Source organism: Danio rerio, chromosome 2, assembly GCF_052040795.2.
Source record: "Danio rerio strain M-AB ecotype USA chromosome 2, GRCz13ab, whole genome shotgun sequence".
Taxonomy (NCBI): Eukaryota; Metazoa; Chordata; class Actinopteri; order Cypriniformes; family Danionidae; genus Danio; species Danio rerio.
Genome location: NC_141022.1, coordinates 10,840,363 through 10,861,488, shown reverse-complemented (window position 1 = coordinate 10,861,488; position 21,126 = coordinate 10,840,363). Strand labels below are relative to the sequence as shown.

Genomic DNA, 21,126 nt, shown 5'->3' with positions numbered 1-21,126 from the left:
TTCCCGTTTTAAACTCTTAATCCCACGATGTCAATATTTTCTTTTTACACTTGACATATGGATATATGTTTTTTATAAGCAAAATTGTTTGTGAGTGGACATTGGTGTTTGCGTGATTTAAGACTACTAAGTAAAGGGTCAATTGGCTCTAGGTCTACATGCGGCCAGAAAAATACCATCGAGCTTTGATTGACAGCTTTAAGGACCAGTAGCAAGCCTTGCCGATGTTACGCGGAGCTCTTTAAAATCCGTCCTCAAAGCGCGTGTCAATAGATGGACGCAATGTGCTGAGAAGAGCGCGCAGGGGACGATTTGGACGCACTTGATACTTAGCGGATACATTTGAATGGGCTCTTAGACTTTGAGAAACGAGATAAGGACATCTGGGAAATACTCCGAGCTAGAAGCAAGAAAATATCAAGAGAGACACTGGATAAACGACAAGACTGGGGTAAGAAACGATTTGTTAACGCAGTTGCTTTTACGTAAAAAAAGTATGTGTTTAACTAATACATCAAAAACTAAAATTTTATTTAGTAATATGATTTCTGAAATACAGCTAAATTAAACTATGTTTGCTGTTCGTTGACTTTTAAACACTTTGGCCTATTATGATATTAAATAGCGACAAATCAAATCCCTTTTTCAGAGATGTGCAGTTCATTTAGCCTATAAAAAGATGCTTTATTATATGAACACGGAACGATTCCACATAAGTTATTTATGCTGGATAAATGTTCACTGAATTATTCAAACGTCCTCCAATCTAAGAAACTATTTATTGACTCCAAAAGGTTCCCAAACCGTTAATTTATTGCATCGCTGCGAAAACACCACTTAAGTCTCTTTATTTATTAAGAGTGATATTCCAGATGTAAAATAGCCTAAATAAACAAAAATCTTATCTTACATATATGTACAAAACAGACTAGAAAAACCCTCTAGTTTAAAACATCCACCAAACAGCGGTCTGACTTGGCCTAAAATGTTATACAGATTTTCACAACTACGCTCTAATTAAAAACTGCAAAAAAATTAAAAATAAAAATCTGCAACAATTAAAAAATGCTACAAGAAAATTAAATTCTGCTCGAATACATTTTCAAGGGAATATAGGGCCAGTTTTTAAACGGATAAACCTTTCTCGTATGGGGGACCTTTGACAGTGAAAGATACAAAAATATGAGTGACAATTTAAAACCTCTGTCATGCGACACACGATAAATAGTCCCCCCGGGTCAAATGGGGTTTTAACGTTAACATTTTTCCTAATTTAGTCGGATCAAAAAGTTGCACTGTACATGCCAATTTGCATAATGAGGTTTTAATAATCGAAGCATGGAGTGTCACACTGCCCGCAGCAGTAACAGGCGGATGAACAGACTACAATAGCAGCGAGACACAGTATTAAAATAAGCTGCCCTTTGTGCTAAATATCAGTTGGCCTGCGGCAAAATTTTGACGTTTAAAAAGTCCGCTTGGTCGAGTGGGCAACGTAAATTATACGTTCATTATTAGGCCTTAGTGCTGCTATCATCATCATCATCCGTCCAGACTAAATCACCATTGCACTAATCGCTGGCCAGTTTTTTTTTCATCTGTTATCAAATTTATTTTGAAAAAAATGTGTGCATTTTGTAGTTTGCAGTGAGGTTAACTTTATAAGCTATGCCATCCATTCAATTCAATTCGAATTGGCTCAAGATGCATGTGTGTAGAACGACAGACTAAAATACCAAATTTCATAGGCCCAACACACATCTTCTTCAGCTCATATGGTTGCAATGCAAACACCAGCACTTCTTAAAGTGTGTGCTCGCGCGCACACACACACACACATGTAAACTCACTGTACGTCCGTCCGTGTCAGCGGTGATGATAAATGGAGGTCTCTACAGTCGAAACCTATTTGCACTTCCATTAGACGAGGACCCAAATGGGGATCAACATGCATATTTTACCCGCAGAGAAGCCATACATCTCAGCCAAAACGTGGCCCCGGGGCGATGGGATAAGGGGCCGCGTGAGAAGGGAGGGAGAGAAACGGACCCCATTCAATTCAAATACTTGGGGGAGAAAAGTAAATGTTTAGCAAAGCACCTTCTGTCCAAGCGAATTAAACTATTCCCTCTTGCCCTCTGATCACATTCATCAGACGTTGCTCTGACTTAATAGTCTGGGAATGGGCACTCCGGGTGTCATTCAGAAGCTTCCGCGCTGAGGAGGGTCGCTGGCCTTAAAACAGATAAAGCCAGCATAGATACACACATTTAAGCAAATCCTGCAAACAAACTTCCTTAGGTTCTATATCTAAACTTGCATAGGGTACTGGCTTGTTAGAGAATTGCACAAGACCAGCAAGAATAGCAAACAATTATAATCTCAAAGAATATTAGGGCACTTAAAAATGCTGCAATTTATACTGTGTGTGTGTGTTTATATATATATATATATATATATATATATATATATATATATATATATATATATATATATATATATATATATATATATGTATGTATGTATGTATGTATGTATGTATGTATGTATGTATATATATGAATGCAGAAACAATAATTAACGATGATAATGAAATGTTAATAATTCATAATAATTACAATAACCGAAATAGCTTTAGAAAACAATAAATATGTATTATTATTATTATCTTAAAATAATTATATTAATAACAGAGGTACGAAAATAATAGGCTATAGCATATCAAGCATATGGAAATAGTTTTTTTTTAATCATTTCACTAATTTGAATTTACCTTTTAGAAACAACTAAATAATAATAATACACATATACTATTATAGGCTACACAAGTTTTCACACTTGTTTTACTATTGCTAAAACGCAATTTTGCAAAATTGCTTTATTTATTCATTTGTTGGTTAAAAGAGAACCAGTTATTATTGACCATATCAACACATTACACTTGCCATGAGTTCTTACTTTTTTATGTAATTTTTAGAGACCTGCTTTACAAGTTAAGCATACCTAGCGAAAATAATAATTATAAGATCACTTGTGCATTTTTGAGAAAATTTGTTAATGTACGAATTAAATCGCAGCAAAAACAAGAAATTAAAGTTGGAAATACAAATTAGTTTAATAACTTGAATAAAAATCGAGGCTGTTGTAAAGTCCATGGACACGCGCCATATACTTTCTCTTTTAATAATGCACAGTGCATTGACCTCGGAGATATTCGTGTCTGTCTACAACCTCTATAGTAATACATATCTAATCGTGTCCTGGAGCCTTTAATTTATGAAAACCTTAAACCGGCTGTGAAAAACGACTGGAGAAACATCACTAACCTCAAGCACACCCTTTGAATTTATATTGCAGCTAAATTTAAACTAAATAAAAATAAAATAATATAGCATAGTTAAAACAAAATTTTGATGACATAAGTGGTAGCATTAAATCTAGTGTCATTAAATAGAAACATTCGTACATTGCTTCAATAGATCTCATCAAAATCAATCTATGATTCATTGACAACTTTTGACAAGGATTTGCTACGGTAAATTGCTTTTGAAATTGTATATTTAATGTAGTAAGCATAAACCAGAACTCATTAGTTTAACGTGATAATTGCACCAATTAATTCTCTATGTATGACTAATGGATTGGACAAAACAATAATTGGATATTAATGAACGCAGTTCCGCTCCTATAAGCGGATTTCCAAAAGCGTTATACTCTCGCTATAAAGTGACAACCTTTTTGATTGATTGTGTCTCACTAGGCGCATATCCTCCCCCAAAAGTTTATAAAGAAAAATATTTGTTTTAAAAAAAAACAATGCGTATTTAAAGGCCAAATAAACTGTACCTTGCAGTAAACAATTAAGTTATTTTTTTATCTTAGAAATATTTTTAAATCAATACGAATTATTGACAGAAGAAAGCATTTAAACGTTTATCGTGAATTTTGACAATCAGTAAACTATTAAATTTAGCTGTTATAATTAAATTAAACAAACATTCGGGTAAAATAAATCTATGAGTGCAAATGTCATATCTACCCCAAATACCTAACATTTAAAATGCGTTCAAGATGCTGCTATAGCCTATGGAACTTTAGTTTGAAAGCATATTTAAACCACGTTTTTTTCTAAAACCAAACAATTTAATCTAATTTTTACACTAATAACATACGTGTTTTTTTTTCTTTTCTTGTACAGATAAGTGTGAATCATGCAGCACTACGGAGTGAACGGATACTCTCTCCACGCCATGAACTCACTGAGCGCCATGTACAACCTGCATCAACAGGCGGCGCAGCAAGCGCAGCACGCGCCTGATTACCGGCCGTCCGTTCACGCACTCACCCTGGCAGAGAGGCTGGCTGGTAAGCGCGTTCTCGCCCACTACCTTTACAAACTAATCGATGGTTAAAGTACAATGAATTAAATATGCCGTGTCTTTTCTCTTCCAACGGCTGTACATTTCAAGATATCATACTTGAGGCTCGCTACGGCTCTCAGCATCGCAAACAACGGCGCAGTCGCACCGCTTTCACGGCCCAGCAGCTGGAGGCTTTGGAAAAGACTTTCCAGAAGACTCACTACCCAGATGTGGTGATGCGGGAGCGGCTAGCAATGTGCACCAACTTACCCGAGGCACGCGTGCAGGTAACAAACCGCCTTCAAAAATATCTATCCACAAAAATCTTTACAATTTTAAAATCTTTTAAAGTTCTCCACAACTTCACATTCATCATGTGCCTACAAATTGACTTTTGGCCATCAGGTATGGTTCAAGAACCGCCGGGCTAAGTTTCGCAAGAAGCAGCGAAGCCTCCAAAAAGAGCAACTTCAAAAGCAGAAAGATGTCTCGACAGATGGAGCCCTAGCAGCAAGCGATAAGGATGAAGCTCCCTCCACCTTAAATCTTGAGAACCAGCCACCTTCGTCCACCTCCTCTTCTTCCTCCATGGAGGCAGAGGCAGCTCCTCATGCCCTGGGATCAGAACTTAGTGTTGAGCTTAATGTGACATCAGCAGAGCAGTCAGGCAGCGAATCAGCCACAGAGGACAATGCAACCGACAAGGAAGAGGAGATAAAGCAGCACAGAGAAGATCTGAAGGTTGAGAAGGAACCAGCACCTGGAAACCTTTCTCCTCTTTGCAAACGTCTTAGCCCCAAACCAGGTATATATTTGCTATAGGTCTTTTAATTTCATTGCCGTGTAATCTTAAAAAGGAACATCATTCATTCTCATGGATGTTTAAGGTTCCACAAATTACTTTTAAAATCCATGAAAACTTTCTGCACTTTTAAAAGAGGTTCCTAAAAGGGATTTTGCAGCAATCCCATATAAGACTTTTTTCACTTTTCCAAACAACTGTTCAAAAAAAAAATAAAAAACTTAAGAACATTTCTCCACTATACAGACCTTTTTTGTGCGATGAAAGTTCAATGAAAGCTTCCATGAAAGTTACAGATTGCATGAAAGGTACTGCACAGCAAAAACATATCTTTGGATTATTACAATTTTCTTCACATCTATGATTTAAGGAACTAAAGTTTGTATATGAGATTGATGTGAAAACCTTTTGGAACTTCTTTTAGGATACCAAAATACTAAAACAAATATTTATGAGGGGTTAAAGAATAACAAGAATTATAATTCTGATCTAAATGTCACCAACAATCTTTCTTTCCTTAGATTCTCCTCTTGGCTCCCCAGCCATCTCCTCTTCCTCTAGCGGGGTGACGGGCGGGATCTCTCAGAGTCACTCGTACTCCTCGTCTCCGCTGAGCCTCTTCCGTCTGCAGGAGCAGTTTCGCCAGCATATGGCTGCTACCAACAACCTAGTTCACTATCCGTCTTTCGACATGGCGACCCCATCATCTATACCATACCTAGGCATGAACGTCAACATGCCAGCACCCCTGGGTTCCCTCCCGTGCCAGTCCTACTATCAGTCTCTATCTCACCACGCGCAGCAGGTTTGGAACAGCCCCCTGCTGCAGGCCTCTGGAGGCCTTCCTAGCCACAACAGCAAGACCACCAGCATTGAGAACCTACGTTTGCGAGCCAAACAACATGCGGCATCACTGGGCCTGGACACACTGCCCAACTGAGCAGGAGACTGAAAACTACTGAGCAAGGGAACATCTCTCTACCACTACTAACACGCCAGCTGGACTTCTAAAGTTAGGGCCAATCCTCAATAAAACGAAACATTGTGTTACACTTAAAAATAAGGGTTCTTTATCAGCATTGATGATTTAGTCAAAAATCTCCATGGAAGCATTTCTTCACACAAAAAAAGGCTGTAAAAATGTTCATAAAAGAGTGTTCATCTAAGAACTGTTCACCAAACTACAAACCGTATCTCTTGGAACCTTTACTTTTAAGAGTTAATTTCTCTTGACTACACTAAAGTTTCAGAAGAGGCAAATCGAGACTTGTTTCCAATTTAGAGGGCTTGTTAATTATGAATCTCTCATTTAATTCAGTAAGATATTAAAATCACCAGTTTGCTTAAAAAGACAAGCAGGCCCTGGATTAGGATTAGTGTTATTTATACGTTTTGGACAGGCTTAGATGTTTGATATAAGCACTTTTTTCAGAGAGGATCTCGGCGGGTTGCATGCACTACACAGCAGAATCTGAACTTTCTTTTAATTTAATTATCACGCTTCTCAAATTACACACCACAGAAATTACCTTGTAAATGTAAATCTTGCACAACTAAATAGATTAATTAAACCTAACCTGTTTAATGGTCAGGATTAAACCACGGTAAATTGAGGATGGTTGGGTAATGAGCAAATTATTTCATTGACTACATATGCAAAGCTTTTAATTACATGTAGCCTCAGGCGGAGGAAGGAATGCAATTATAGACCATGGATATCATTGGAGATTGCCATATTAACACTCAGAGGGAAAATACTCTCATGAACACTAGCTTACACGCCTATAAATGTTGCAACAGGAACAGTGGTCAGAACAGGAAAGCAAAGCACTTCCATGTATGGCAGCTCCCCCCTCTCTCTGCTCATCTGTTACCTCACAGTGCTGAGCTCTCATTGTGTTTGTAAAGTATTTTAATATGTAAAATACAAAGTCTTTATAAATGTTTACTGGTAAGGCAAAAATGTAAAAGTTCTATGTTTTAGATTGAAAAGAATTTAACCCTGTGATGATTCTGGTAGCCGTCTCTTTGTAAGATTGTACTGAGTGGGCCGCACAGCCCGACTGCGTCACCCCCAGATTATTTAACCTATACAGTCTGGTCGTCTATGTAGCTCTTTCATCGTCACTGTGGACATCAATATACAGTCACTCACGTCACTACGCAAAGTGGTGAATTTGTAGCCTATATTGGTGGAGAGTGTTCCAGAAGTATACACATTTTTCCCTATGTCAACTGTAGATTTACAAACTTGTAAAATAAAACTTCAATAAAACATTGCTTGGACATCTTTATAAATATATACTGTATTTTTTGCATTGTTAAAACTGAATTAAACTGTGACTAATAATAGTTTTCAGGATTATATTTATTTAAACTATTTAGTTTTTTTGTTTTGTTTTTTAGATTTAAAGTTTTTTATTATTTATTTTTGTCTACATTAGAAAAACAAATCAAGTGAATTCAGGATGTAGCTGAGAAACAAGCTGATGTTAAAATCAAAGCAAGGTGATACAGTAGAAAACAAGAAAACCAGAGCAAGAAAACAAGGTAATCTTGGGAAATAAAACCGTTGTGGGGACATAAGCCACCCCAGATGAATAAGCAGCCCATTATGCTGAAGAATGACAGCCTGGGGCCGTGATTATGCTGCTATTATATTTTAAACAGTGTGGTTTGTCAAAATGCATAAGCCCTTTGCTCACATAAAGAGGGTCTCCCCTGTGTGTGCATTTTACCAGAGGCTTGATGCCGCCACCGCCACCATGTTCTTAGTGCCCTTGATGGGGCTGCTAACTGCATTTTAAAGTGCTTTATGCCATATTTAAATACAGCTGATTGTAAAGCGTTCTAACATTCAACCTTTTGAGTAGATCAAAACACACATGGGATGGCAGATAGGCAGATTTTAAAACAATTAAATTAAATAAAAATTAGCACCAACATGCAAACGGCAAAAATGTTGAAGCCAATCATCGTTTTTGAGACCAGCCAGATGCAAAAACAAACCGCCTCCAGGGGTTTAAAACAAATTATGTGACAGCTCAACATACTAACAATTTACTTAATTGTGTACAGTGCTTTAGGACAGTGCTTCTCAACCACATTCCTGTAGGACCACCGACACTGCATGTTGTGGATGTCTCCTTTGTCTGTCACACCCATTACAGGTCTTTCAGTCTCTGCTAATTAGTTGATTATCTGAATCAGGTGTGTTGGGTTAAAGAGACCTAGTAAATGTGCAGTGCTGGTGGTCCTCCAAGAACGTGGTTGAGAAACACTGTTGTATAACACAGAATTAAATTGCGTGTCAATTATATTTATTGCCAGCAGTTCAAACAGAACATAAAACTAGCCTTTTGCCTCCTTGGCCAGCGATGTAAAAAATAACCAGTCATCAATACTGATACCAAAATAGGCAGAAGAAAGGGGGAAAAACATCTAATTGAAATTTTTATTGTTGCTACAAGTAATTTAAATTGATTTGGGAAGTCAAAACTTGGAAAGATGTCTATGGGTCTGCTTCAATGTAATTTGCGATTGCGCTGCATTGTTTAATTTTATAACTTATAAGTCGCTCTGGATAAAAGTGTGTGCTAAATTAATAATTGTATTCATAATTTTTTAAACTCAGGGCTCTTGAAGAGACGGATCATTTACTGCAAATCTGCTTCAAATCAATGAAAACTGTTACAATAAGCTATGCATTTTAAAAGACCACAGTGTCTTGCTTCGGATTACATATCATTACAACAGTCTTTGTGATTTTATAATTAGGTTATCAACATAGTGTCTGCAATATTAAAAAAAAGGTTCCAGCAAAGTTTATAAAGGTGATTTATATAGGCTGAATTTTTCAGTCATTCATTCATTTTCTTGTCGGCTTAGTCCCTTTATTAATCTGGGGTCGCCACAGCGGAATGAACCGCCAACTTATCCAGCAAGTTTTTTTTACGCAGTGGATGCCCTTTTAGCCGCAACCCATCTCTGGGAAATAGGCTGAATTTAAACAAACTAATTAAATTTAGTAATGCTCAACTTCATTTGTTTGTTCAAATTCAGCGCAAATAAATTGTTTACAACCACATACCCTAAAAAAAGTAGTAACTCAGATGAATCATCTTTGAATAATTTTTTTTAGGAGTGGAGAATAAAGTAGGGATACATATCTCTGATAAAATAAATGTGGAAAAACGCCTATATTTAATGAACTGATTGAAGTCAGAATTATTAGCCCCCCTGTTTATTTTTTCCCCAATTTCTTTTTAACGGAGAGATTTTTTTTGAACACATTTTTAAACATAATAGTTTTAATAACTAATTTCTAATCACTGATTGATTTTATCTTTGTCATGATGACAGTAATATTTTATTAGATATTTTTCAAGACACTTTTATACAGCTTAAAGTGACATCAAAAGGCTTAACTAGGTTAATTAGGTTAAGTTGGCAGGTTAGGACAAGTTATCGTATGACGATGGTTTGTTTTGTAGACTATCAGAAAAAAAAATTAGTTAGCTAATAATTTTGTCCTTAAAATAGTGGTAAAAATTTTTTAATTGCTTTTATTCTAGTCGAAATAAAACAAATAAGACCTTCTCCAGAAGAAAAACATTATCAGACATACTGTAAAAATTTCCTTGCTCTGTTAAACATAATTTGGGAAATATTTAAAAAAGAAAAAAATATTCAAAGGGGGGCTAATAATTCTGACTTCAACTGTGTGTGTGTGTGTGTGTGTGTGTGTATATATATATTTATATATATATATATATATATATATATATATATATATATATATATATATATATATATATATATATATATATATATATATTGCAGCAGATCAATTCTGGATTATTTCCAGCACACTGTGAATGCTTTGACTAGTGTTTTACTCATGATGTCACAGTAAGTAGACGCACATTTTAGAAATATTACGCAAAAGGAAAGACAAAATTTAGTCTATGTAGCAATTTTACACTGCATAAAAAATAATTAGCAAATTTAGAAAATAATCTAGAAAATATTTTTTTTCCTTGTTTTGTATAGATTATGTTTTAAAGTAAAATCGTTTTAAAAATTCATTTACATGTATATAAGATCGAAAGGATTATGCATATCAGTATTCCAAATGAAAAGAGTTATTATATAGTAACACATAATAATTCAAAAGTGTTTTGGGGGTTATTTATGATCCCATTTTAAGAGATGGTGCGCCCAAAAATAAAATGTTTATCATAATTTACTCATGCTCCACTTGTTCTAAGCCTATTTGGGTTTTATTTCTTCTATATTTAGCACAAACAACTATACACAGAGAACACAGCAATTTATTTCAAGTGAAGTTTATTTTTAAACTAATTTTGTGAGGATCACGTGCTTAAAATTGTCCACATCTTGTCCCGCATTAGTCTATGATTGATTCTCTATCAGATGATTACTAACTCACTATAAATATCCAGAGTTTCTTATTTTAGTATTTGCGTCTTAAAGAATCCCCCCTTCCACCCCTATTCCCCCTTTCTTTCTAGATTGGTAACATGGTGGCCCAGTGATTAGCACTGTTCCCTCACAGCAAGAATGTCTCTGGTTAAAGCCCCTACTAAACCAGTCAACATTTCTGTGCGGAGTTTGCTCATTATCCCTGTACTTGCGTTGGTTTTACCAGCCTATTCTCACGAGAAAACGTAAATATTTTACGTTTTGCCAGTTTAGTAGCAAATCTGTACAAATTTGTGCCAGTTCAGTCGTACGAAATTGTACAATTTTAAAAAGGAGGCATGGCAACTAACCCCACGCCTAAAACCAACCGTCATTGGGGGATGAGCAAGTTGTACTAAATTGTACGAATTAGATTGTACGAATTCATACATAAACTAAATCAAAAAGTTACAAATTGCCGTGAGATTGTGTTGGTTTTACCCAGGTTCCCCGGTTTCCTCCTACAGTCCATAAAACACACAAGCTAATGCCGAGTTCAGACTGCAAGATTTTCAAAGTAATTGTGTCAGATGTTTTCACACTGCATGACTATCTGGGCTAGCATTTTGTCGCTGCTTTCTTTACACTGCAAGACGGATCGGCGACAGGGGCTTTCACATTGGATGACTTTACAATAGGAAGAATCGCAGACAACTTTGTTCAAACTACGTCTCACAACCAAAAAACACATATCTTTTGGTATTACCTACATAATGAAAAAGAAGCTTTTAATGGGGTAGAAAATGTACATATTTGCTGACCTGAGTTCGAAGCGAATTAGCAATTTGTACTCAGCTATCTTTTTTAACTTTCTGTATGACATGTCATACAAACAGACACGGGTGCTCCACTTGTTTTTCCTTCATTTCTTGGATCCAAATAAACTAAAAAATGAGCACTTTTAAATTCTCCCCCAGCTCCCGCTGACCTGCAGGTAGTGAATGCTGCTCTCTCATTGGCTTTAGGCGATCGCTGATGTTATTTTCAGTCAAAACTCATTTCACACTGCATGACTTGAATCGCTGACAGCTCCAGATATTTAGCACGCCAAATATCTCACAGGCATCGGCGACTCATCAGCGATTCTTTCAGATCGCGTCTTAGATAGTTCACATTATGTGACTCATGTGCATGAGCACCGATTTGCCTGTGATTTCAGAAATTTGCCTGTGATTTCTCAAAACCTGTCCGCGAGTCAAAATCGGGGATACAATCATGCAGTCTAAACTCAGCATAAGTAGATTGAACACACAAAATTGGCATCATAGTCTTAGCAAGCTGTATCTCTCCTTAGCCATCCCATATCTGTCATTAGTCAGAAATAAGTTGGGTGGAATTCATCATGATCTACCTGAGCTCAAACTCCCCTCTCGCCCTGCTAACAGGAAGGAGCTAAGGGCTCGAGGATTTTATAAGCTCAGGGCTCTCTCCCGGGACAGCATGCCAAACAAGCTTATTACCAATCATCAGCTAAGTGTGAACTCTTGAAAAGTTTTTTTTTTTGTACTATGGAGGTTGATGGTTGCTTTTTTTTACAACATTATTCAGAATATCTTGTTTTGTGTTTAACAGAAGAATTAACACAAGAGATGTGAATCCTTTGAGCATGAGTAAACAGAAAGAATAATAAAAAAAACTACCCCTTTAAAAGAGTTATCAGCTATTAGTACTGACCAAAGTTTACACACTGGAACATCTCTAAAATATAGTTATTAAAGCCACTGGTTATCTACATTTAAAGAGTTATTAGATATCAATACTGATCAAAATTTTCATATTGAGCAAACTTAAAAGAGAGGTTAATGGTTAGCTAATTTAAAAGTAGGGCTGGGCCGGTAAACGATATTATATCGAATCATGATCAAATTGACGTCAATAACAACGATAAGCTCAAGACTTGTTTAACCTATATTGATCTAAAAGCCAATCAAACAACAGAAATGTGCAACAATGGGAGTCTAATTTATCAGCCGAAAATATGTTATGACATTTAATGGACTCTCTAATTGTTGTGTGTCAGTCATTTGTACTCAGTACTCTTTCAAATCTGGAAGCATTAACAACTTATATCGAAATGTATATCGTTATTGGTCAATATGGAAAATAGCTATCGAGATTGCATTTTTGCCATATCGCCCAGCCCTAATTGAAAGTGTTAAAATCTATATTGGTGAATCCCTGAAAAAGAACAAAAAGTCCAATAAACATTGGCCAAAATCAAGTTTGACCCTCCTAAGTGTTAATTCTAGGCAACAGCGATACCTACAGCTATTCACCTCTGCAGCATCCAAATTAAATTATAACTAAACTCTGTGTTTAATCAGGTGTCACAGTCAGACACACACAAGCACAAAACAGACCTCAAGCACGCCTATAGCACAAAAATCACAGTGTACCATTCAATCAGAAGCTTTTTTTTACCCCCTTCATGCTCTCCTTTTTGGTTTTAGCTGCATGGAGAATGAAAGCTGCCACCACAAGAAACCCCGGCCCATTGAGGAAGTGACAGGCACTGCCAGAATATGATCCTAATCCTGTTCCCAGCATTCTTTTAGCCCGCTGGCACTGCAATTTTGCCACATACTCTCCAAGCTGTCAGCTGAGGTAAATCTCTCTAACAGCACATTGCTCAGATACACATCAAAGAAAGCAATACGGCTCACTCAGAAAAGAGCCAAGGCAGAAACACAACATGCACGAACATCAATCCAATATTGTCGTGAATTAAAAAATTCAAAGTAATGATGTAGTCGATGACGAGACGATGACAACAGGTGTCTGAACTCGCTTGCGAAAGGTCGCCCTCTTCGGTCCCAGCTCTCTTTTCTGATTCAATTCTCGTCTTTTTATCCCTCTGTTATCACAACCCCACTTAATCCTCTTAAGGGCAAAGAAAACCCCTCTTTTCTGGGGAGAGCTCACCCAAGCCAACCGCAGGCCTGCAGAGCCTGTCACCAAGGCGCTGTTTCAGTCACACGTAATTACACATCAATGCCACACTACACATACCTTTCAGAGGGGAAGAGTGGCATTGTGGGCATGCGGAGGGAAGCTCAGCGCTCTTTGAATGCGGGACACAGTCATGTGGATTAAGTCTCCACCGGACACTCAAGAGTTACGCCAGACACTTTGCTAAGGAAAGCAGACAATCCCGGGTATAAAAAATGTATTAAAATGGCCGTTGCATGCGAGGATTTATTTTCTTAATGGTAGATTAAGCGGGAAGATGTATGGTGCGCTAAGCATCATGGGACGGTTCGTAGAACGCTGCTTCAGCAAAATGTTTTAACTGTGATTATCTGAATGATGCGGGGCATTAGTAATGATGGATCCGCTGGAGACAATGACCACATTAGGAGTCAAAAGTTGGGAATGCTTGTGATTTTTTATTTATTTATTTATTGCTTAGATTTTCCACTTACTAAGTTTGCATTTACTTGCAGTAATTCTTCTAAAAATGAACTCTTTTATTTCTATATATTTAAAAATGTAATTTATTAATGTGATAATGAAGCCATTATTTCAGTCTTTGCTGTGGCAAGATCGTTGAGAAATCACTCTAATATGCTTATTTGATGATTTATAATAATTGTTTAATATTCATTAATGTATAATTAATATATAATTAATATGTATTTATTAACGATCTTTGCCGCTTAACATTTTTCTTCCTTTCTTTCTGGAAGTTCAAATGTACTGTATAGCATTTACCTGAAATCTTGTTTTGCAACATTATAAATACCTTTAGTGTTAATTTAAAGGGCACCTATGATGAAAATGATCTTTTGTAAGCAGTTTGGACAGAACTGTGTGTAGGTATAGTGTGTCCACTGTCTTATTGCAGTGATATAAAGACAACAACTCTCTTTTTTTTTACATTTTCTGATGTTTATAGGATTCAAATTCCTCCTATTTTGAGGGCCACCGCAACATGACGTAGGTGTGCGGTTTTACCGCCCACAGAATTGATTGATAGACGATATTAATATATCTCTATAGTAAAGTGTATAATGATATCAACAAGACATCAATCATTATTGAATGTGATCAAGAATGAGTTTTACAAGTTTAAAACGTTTTTAAAACAGTGCATGTTTGTAATGAATTACAGCCATTTTACCATCTTTATCACCACAGCTGCATGTCAGTACAATTATAAAAGAAGACTTTCAATCCTGGTTTGTGGATGTTAAATCAGGTTTATTTTGTACATTAACATAACACATATCCATGAAGCAGTGGATTTTAATGTGTATACTGTCACATTTGCTGTGCAAAAGCGTGGGGTGTCTGCGAGTGAACTTTGTAACCACATTGTGTGTGACTCATCATTGCAGAAAGGCTTGAATTACTTCCACAACAAATACCTCCAATATTCATTGGGAAAGTTCTTACTGTAGTGTTTCTCATAAACGTTATGTGAGATCTGCTTCTTCGTGTCTGTCACTGTGGTGTTTATCTGACGCAGCCATGGCAGAGATTAAGGCACACTTTGACAGGCATGTGGAAATGTGAGCGGGGAGATTTATCTTTAAACAGGCCACAAAAACAGCTATAATGTGTTTAGAGCAAAAAAAAAAATATTCTGAAAGCTACAATAAATAATCTGATGGGTGTTTTGAGCTGAAACTTTACAGACACATTCTGGAGACACAAAAGACTTATCTTAAATCTTGAAAAAGGGGTAAAATGGCTGCCCTTTAAATCATTTTTATGTGTCCTTGGGATTTAATTAAAGTATGTATATTGTTTTATTGTTTATATTTCAGTTTTATCTTACTTACCAAAAATTTTATTGTATCTCAAAGATGCCAAAAAATATAAACAATGGATTTCAACACTGATAAAAATAAGCAAACAATCTGCATATTAGCCTGATTTCTGAAGGAAAAATTTTGAGTTGCCATCATAGGAATTAATGATACTTTATATACTCAAATAGTAAATTGAAAATATATTTCACAATATTACGGTTTTACAATATATTACAAACTCTCAAACATTATGTAAATGATAGTCACTTCACAGAAATTTATCTTTCTGTACTTTGTTTTTGTTAATTATTACACAAAAGAATATATATTGATTATAATTCTCACCACAAATTCAGACTAGATTTCAATTTTCCGATATTCAAAATTTTAAATATCTGTAATTTAATTCAATATATTAAAAATTTTAGTATAATTACATCACATATACACGCCACGGCTTTGACATTTAGGCCCAGAGTTGACCGTCTCATCATAAAAAAGACCCCTAGGCCCGTCCACCCTTGATTCACTATGTGAGGAGTGAGCGCTGCAGCTCTGGCCTCATGCTGGGCGCTTAAGATGCGACTGCAGTAAAATAAGCCTCAGGACAGAGCCTCACGACACCCACAACAATCAGATATCTTATCGCTGAGGCGCCTCAGGTCAGCCGGTATCTTTATGTGAATATGGTGTTAACAGCTTGTGGACATTAGAACAAGCATGGAGTACAGAGATTTACTGATGTCTATACGGCATCAAATAACATGAGGACTAAAATAAATGGAACAATTAGGCACAGAGATTTCAACGTACTGTACAATTAAACAAATATAAACAGAATATATCAAGTTTGGGTAGTTCGCCAAAATGAGAACAAAAATAAAAATTTAATGGCGTAAGATTTCCCTCCTCCGTTAAAAGTATAATCAAGCAAAACTCTGGTAGTTAAAAACGTTAATTACATGATAGTTAAACAAAAAAGGAAAATTTTGTAAATAATTGCTCACCCTCATGTTTTTCCAAACCCCCAAGACCTTCTTTCATCCCTGGAGGATGTTTTAAATAAAATGAAGATATTTTAGTTAAAATCCAAGTGATCTTTCATCCTCAGGACCTCTGCTGTCTATGCTCTCAGATTTCATTTGTGTTCTAAAGATGATTGAATGTCCCAGGGATTTGACTACATGAGGGTGATTATTGACAGAATTTTTATTTTTGCGTGAACTAACCATTTACAAAAGTAATTTGATTAGAGTGGTTTAATAGAAGTCTTCTAAAGAGACCCAATAATTTGATGTTTAACAGATTTAATTTAGGCTATCACATAAACATTAATCAGTGGACATTTTTCCATCACGTGGATCCTCACATCACTTTTCCAAAGATTTTCATCATAAAAGCTCAAGTATGCTTTCTTGATGTGTGAGAACCAATTAGATTTCATTGTTCCATATTACGCAGCATTTCTCAGCTTAGTCAATGTTCACTCAGTCTTACATGTTAAATTGTAAGTTTAAGTTTTCACAAAGAAACAATGAGGTCTTTATCACCACAGCTGCATGTCAGTACAATTATAGAAGAAGACTTTTAATCCTTGTTTATCTTTGTGTTACCCTGCACATTCGAATTTCTGCCAAGATCAACAAGATTCATTCTTTCAATATCACACATCACGTCTGAGATTCTGCAGGATGATCAAACATTATAGATGAGCAATGAAGTTCCTTCTTGTGTCATGTAGCAAGATTGACCTGCAAGAACCAATTAGACTCATTTCTGCAATGCCGCCTTTTGCAAGAACTAATTTGTTTTATTTTTATTTTTGTGTGTGTTTGTGTGTGCGTGTGTCTCATTAGCATGTTTAAAATTCAGCAAGAACTTTAAATGAGTTTTCATAGATAGGTTAAGCCTGAATATTGTAAATATTCCTATATACATATATGAATTTATGAGAATAAAAGCCAAATTAAAACTGTCCATATTAAAAACACATTGTCTCTTCAGAAGATTCTAAATAATCAGCTTATAAATCATTTTAAAATAGAAGACGTTTGGGTGAACAGACTTTCAGACCAGATGTTCATATTAAAATGTTATATTGACTTAGTTTTATTTGTCTATGATGAGCAAAAGTTTTAAACAGCACAAGGGTGAGTAAATGATGACAAAATATTAGTATTTTTGGGGTAAAGTAAACTTTTAAAATGACAGAGGTAAAGCATTGACTCAAGTGACACCTACTGAGCCAAATCGAAAATAGAAAATCTGTCATTACAGATGGGGATGGTTTAGAGATTATCATTTCAAATCTAATGTAACTTTTGGTCTGTTTGTTTTATTTTTAAAGCTAACTGAAATTCATTCATTCATTTATTTTCCCTTTATTAATCTGGGGTTGCAACAGCGGAATAAACCGCCAACTTATCCAGCATATGTTTTAGGCAGCGGATACCCTTCCAGCTGCCACCCATCACTGGGAAACATCCACACACACTCATTCACACACATATACTACGGCCAATTTAGCATACCCAATTCACCTATAGCACATGTCTTTTGACTTGTGGGGGAAACCCAAGCACCTGGAGGAAACCCACGCAAACACAGACAGAACATGCAAACTCCACACAGAAATACCAACAGACCCCGCTGGGACTCGAACCAGCAACATTCTTGCTGTGAGGTGATTGTGTAGCGCCACCGTGCAGCCCACCTAACTGAAATTAACTGTCTTAATTAAATGGTGTAAATTAATCAGATTTAGTATGTTAATTTAAATACTGTCACCCGACGGACAGAGGACAAATCAAGTCAAAGACAGATTCTGCTTGAACGGTGTATTGAGCATTAAGCTCCACTGTGTTATAAATGTGATTGTTTATGTTTTTATTACAGTAAGTTTTTATTTTAAATGTCATACTGCATTAGTTAATACGATTTAAAGTAATGTTTTCTAATAAATTAGAAAACTGCCCATGGCAACTTTAATGTAACATACTGGGTATTTTTTATTTTGGCCCATGACTCTCAATTATATTTGTTTTTTTCCCTTTATATGAAAAATTTTGGGCATCTCTGCTCTAGGATTTTGAGAGGACTTGCATTTGAGGCCTCATTCATTCATTCATTTTCTTGTCGGCTTAGTCCCTTTTTTAATTAGGGGTCGCCACAGCGGAATGAACCACCAACTTATCCAGCATATGCTTCACGCAGCAGATGCTCATCCAGCTGCAACCCACCTCTGGGAAACATCCATACACACTCATTCAAACTCATACACTACGGACAATTTAGCTCACCCAATGCATCTGTACCGCATGTCTTTGGACTGTGGGGAAAACCGGAGCACCTGGAGGAAACCCACGCGAACATGGGGAGAACATGCAAACTATAGCACGTTTTCATGCAGCGGATGCCCTTCCAGCCGCAACCCATCTCTGGGAAAGCATTTGAGGCCTAATTGTTTTATTGTAGCCTAAAATGACTGAATTTGTGACAAATATTCTCAAAACCTTATGTGATCAATTCTTGTGTTCACTTTAAAACTACATAAAAATCTGTAATTTCTTTATATAAAAAAAAAGAAACATTAGACTTGAAAGATCCCAAAGGGACTGATTAATGTTATTAAAACCTGTATTAACAAAAAATAAGACATTTAGAAGAATGCTTTAGCTGTTCAAAAAAAAAAAACAACAACGAACCTTTACTGACTTTCACAGCAGTAGGACCGCAGAAGAAATCAGTCATGTCTTAAGACAGAAATGATCATTTTGAATATAACTATTCTACATTAGTAAATAATCAGGGCATCTCAAATGCAAATTGGAATCAAAAGGATGAGCATGAACTTTCAGAGGATCCCTGTGGTGTTAAAGAAAACTTTGCGAAAGTTCCAGCCAGAATACCGTGCCATGCGATTGAATCATAAGTAGTTTCTCCCCCCTCAAACACTCATGTTTGCCTTTTCCAAGGGAAGCCATTATGACTTTCACCCACCTACGGCCATCTGCGACTCCATCATTATAAGGCCCCGGCGTCTGGACAATATTCGCGACATGTTTCTGTCATTACATTATTATGATCAGACGCCGGCATCCTCAGCAGTGTCAAAGTCAATAATGAATAAAACGTATAGATGAAAATAACTCGTCCCTAATGGTCCCTCTGTCTCCTGAGTGTTAAAAAATGTAAATTTATGTAAAAGCCCATAGGAAACACATATTTACAATACGTTTAGGTAATCACAAGATGCAGGCATGGAGAAATATCCCAGCCGAGAGAAAGCAGTCAATGCAAAAATAGTTTTTATGTGTCATTAATTCTCTTTGCATTCTCAAATAACCCTATATTACCGCGGTAATACAGTAATCACTCACAATCGCACAGAAAATTATCTGCACTCATCTGTGGAATAAAAGGCGAAGGGGAAAACGAGGGGAAAGCATCCCATTTTAGTATCCTCTTGCGTCCTTAATGTTCAACCAGAAGCCGGCGAGTAAACGACTGCTCGGCCAATCTCGACTCTGCCAGCGATGGAACAGTTTCCGAGCAGCTTAATGATGGCGGGGAGTCGATGGCTCTCGTCCTAAAATGCGCACACCTTTTCATGCTACATTGCCCGGAATAGACGCGAGGTTCATGGACAACCGGGGGAAAATTGAACCTTTTATACGCTAGCAGAAAACAAAACACCTCCGATGCCAAATCTAAACGACACACTCGAAGAGCAGACATTAGTTGTAGAAGTGCTGCAGACACATCAGGCCATGCAGAGGACACTCTTTATCCTTATAATGAATCTGCTACAAACGCTACTGAACACTCATAAGGTGTAATGCCTGCATATGCTGGAGATAAACTCATTCTCAGAGTCTTAAACTGTTTGTCTTCAAGCTGATGCAGATATGTGATGACCATTTAAATTCAATTTCTCACTCATTCAATTTGGGAAACATTTACATTTTTATTTTTTAGTCAATTATATATTTCAGATTATGTCTTTCTTTAAACATAAATAAATTAGATTTTATGTTTTGCAACTAAATATGATTCTATTAGTCTACAAGTGAATATTTTAGAAAATTACAGAAAGAATTATAAACCTTACATTGTAAAAATGTCTCTTAATTTAGTGTTTTCCATTTATTTACAGTTGTGAATTGCTTCATATGACTTAAATATCTGTTCTGTCCATGTTTGATGTTGAAAATTCAACTCTACAGTTTAACACAGTGACTTTTATTGGTATTTAGTGGTTTGAATAATATATAATATTAAATAGATAATATATTGAGAAATAAACCTGAAAAATAACATGTACCATAATATACAACACCAACCCAGACAATATATTACTTTAAACCATCAAAAAGTCACTTTTTCAAACTTTTTAAGGTTTAAAGTTGTCAGAAGCAAGATCAAGGTCTCCTAATGTGATTCAAAAGCATAAATAATTGAGGACCTCTAAAAAATATGGACATGAAATCACAAAACACTGGAAAACTGTTAATTTACGTGTACCATAAAAATGGACTTCAATAAAATTAATAAAATTTAATATTTAACTGAATAGTTCAATTGTGACTGCTCGAAAATATTACAAATTTGTTAATAAACAACATAAATATGACTGAAAAGTGTTCAATTATAATAAATTAGTTTTACTGGCCTAAAAGTTTACTTTCAGACAAAAAAGGGGTTCATTATGCAGGTATTTCCAAAA

General features: G+C 36.0%; 1 protein-coding gene across 2 annotated transcripts; it reads left to right on the top strand.

Moving 5' to 3' along the window:
* Positions 1–271: 271 nt before the first annotated feature.
* On the top strand, positions 272–7,463 carry dmbx1a (diencephalon/mesencephalon homeobox 1a). Of its 2 annotated transcripts, NM_001443854.1 has the most exon segments (6): positions 272–451; positions 4,199–4,365; positions 4,470–4,648; positions 4,767–5,166; positions 5,410–5,471; positions 5,685–7,463. In NM_001443854.1, coding segments are annotated over 4 exon segments (762 nt in total). In that variant the 5' UTR covers positions 272–451; positions 4,199–4,211; the 3' UTR covers positions 5,439–5,471; positions 5,685–7,463.
* The last annotated feature ends 13,663 nt before the right edge of the window (positions 7,464–21,126 follow it).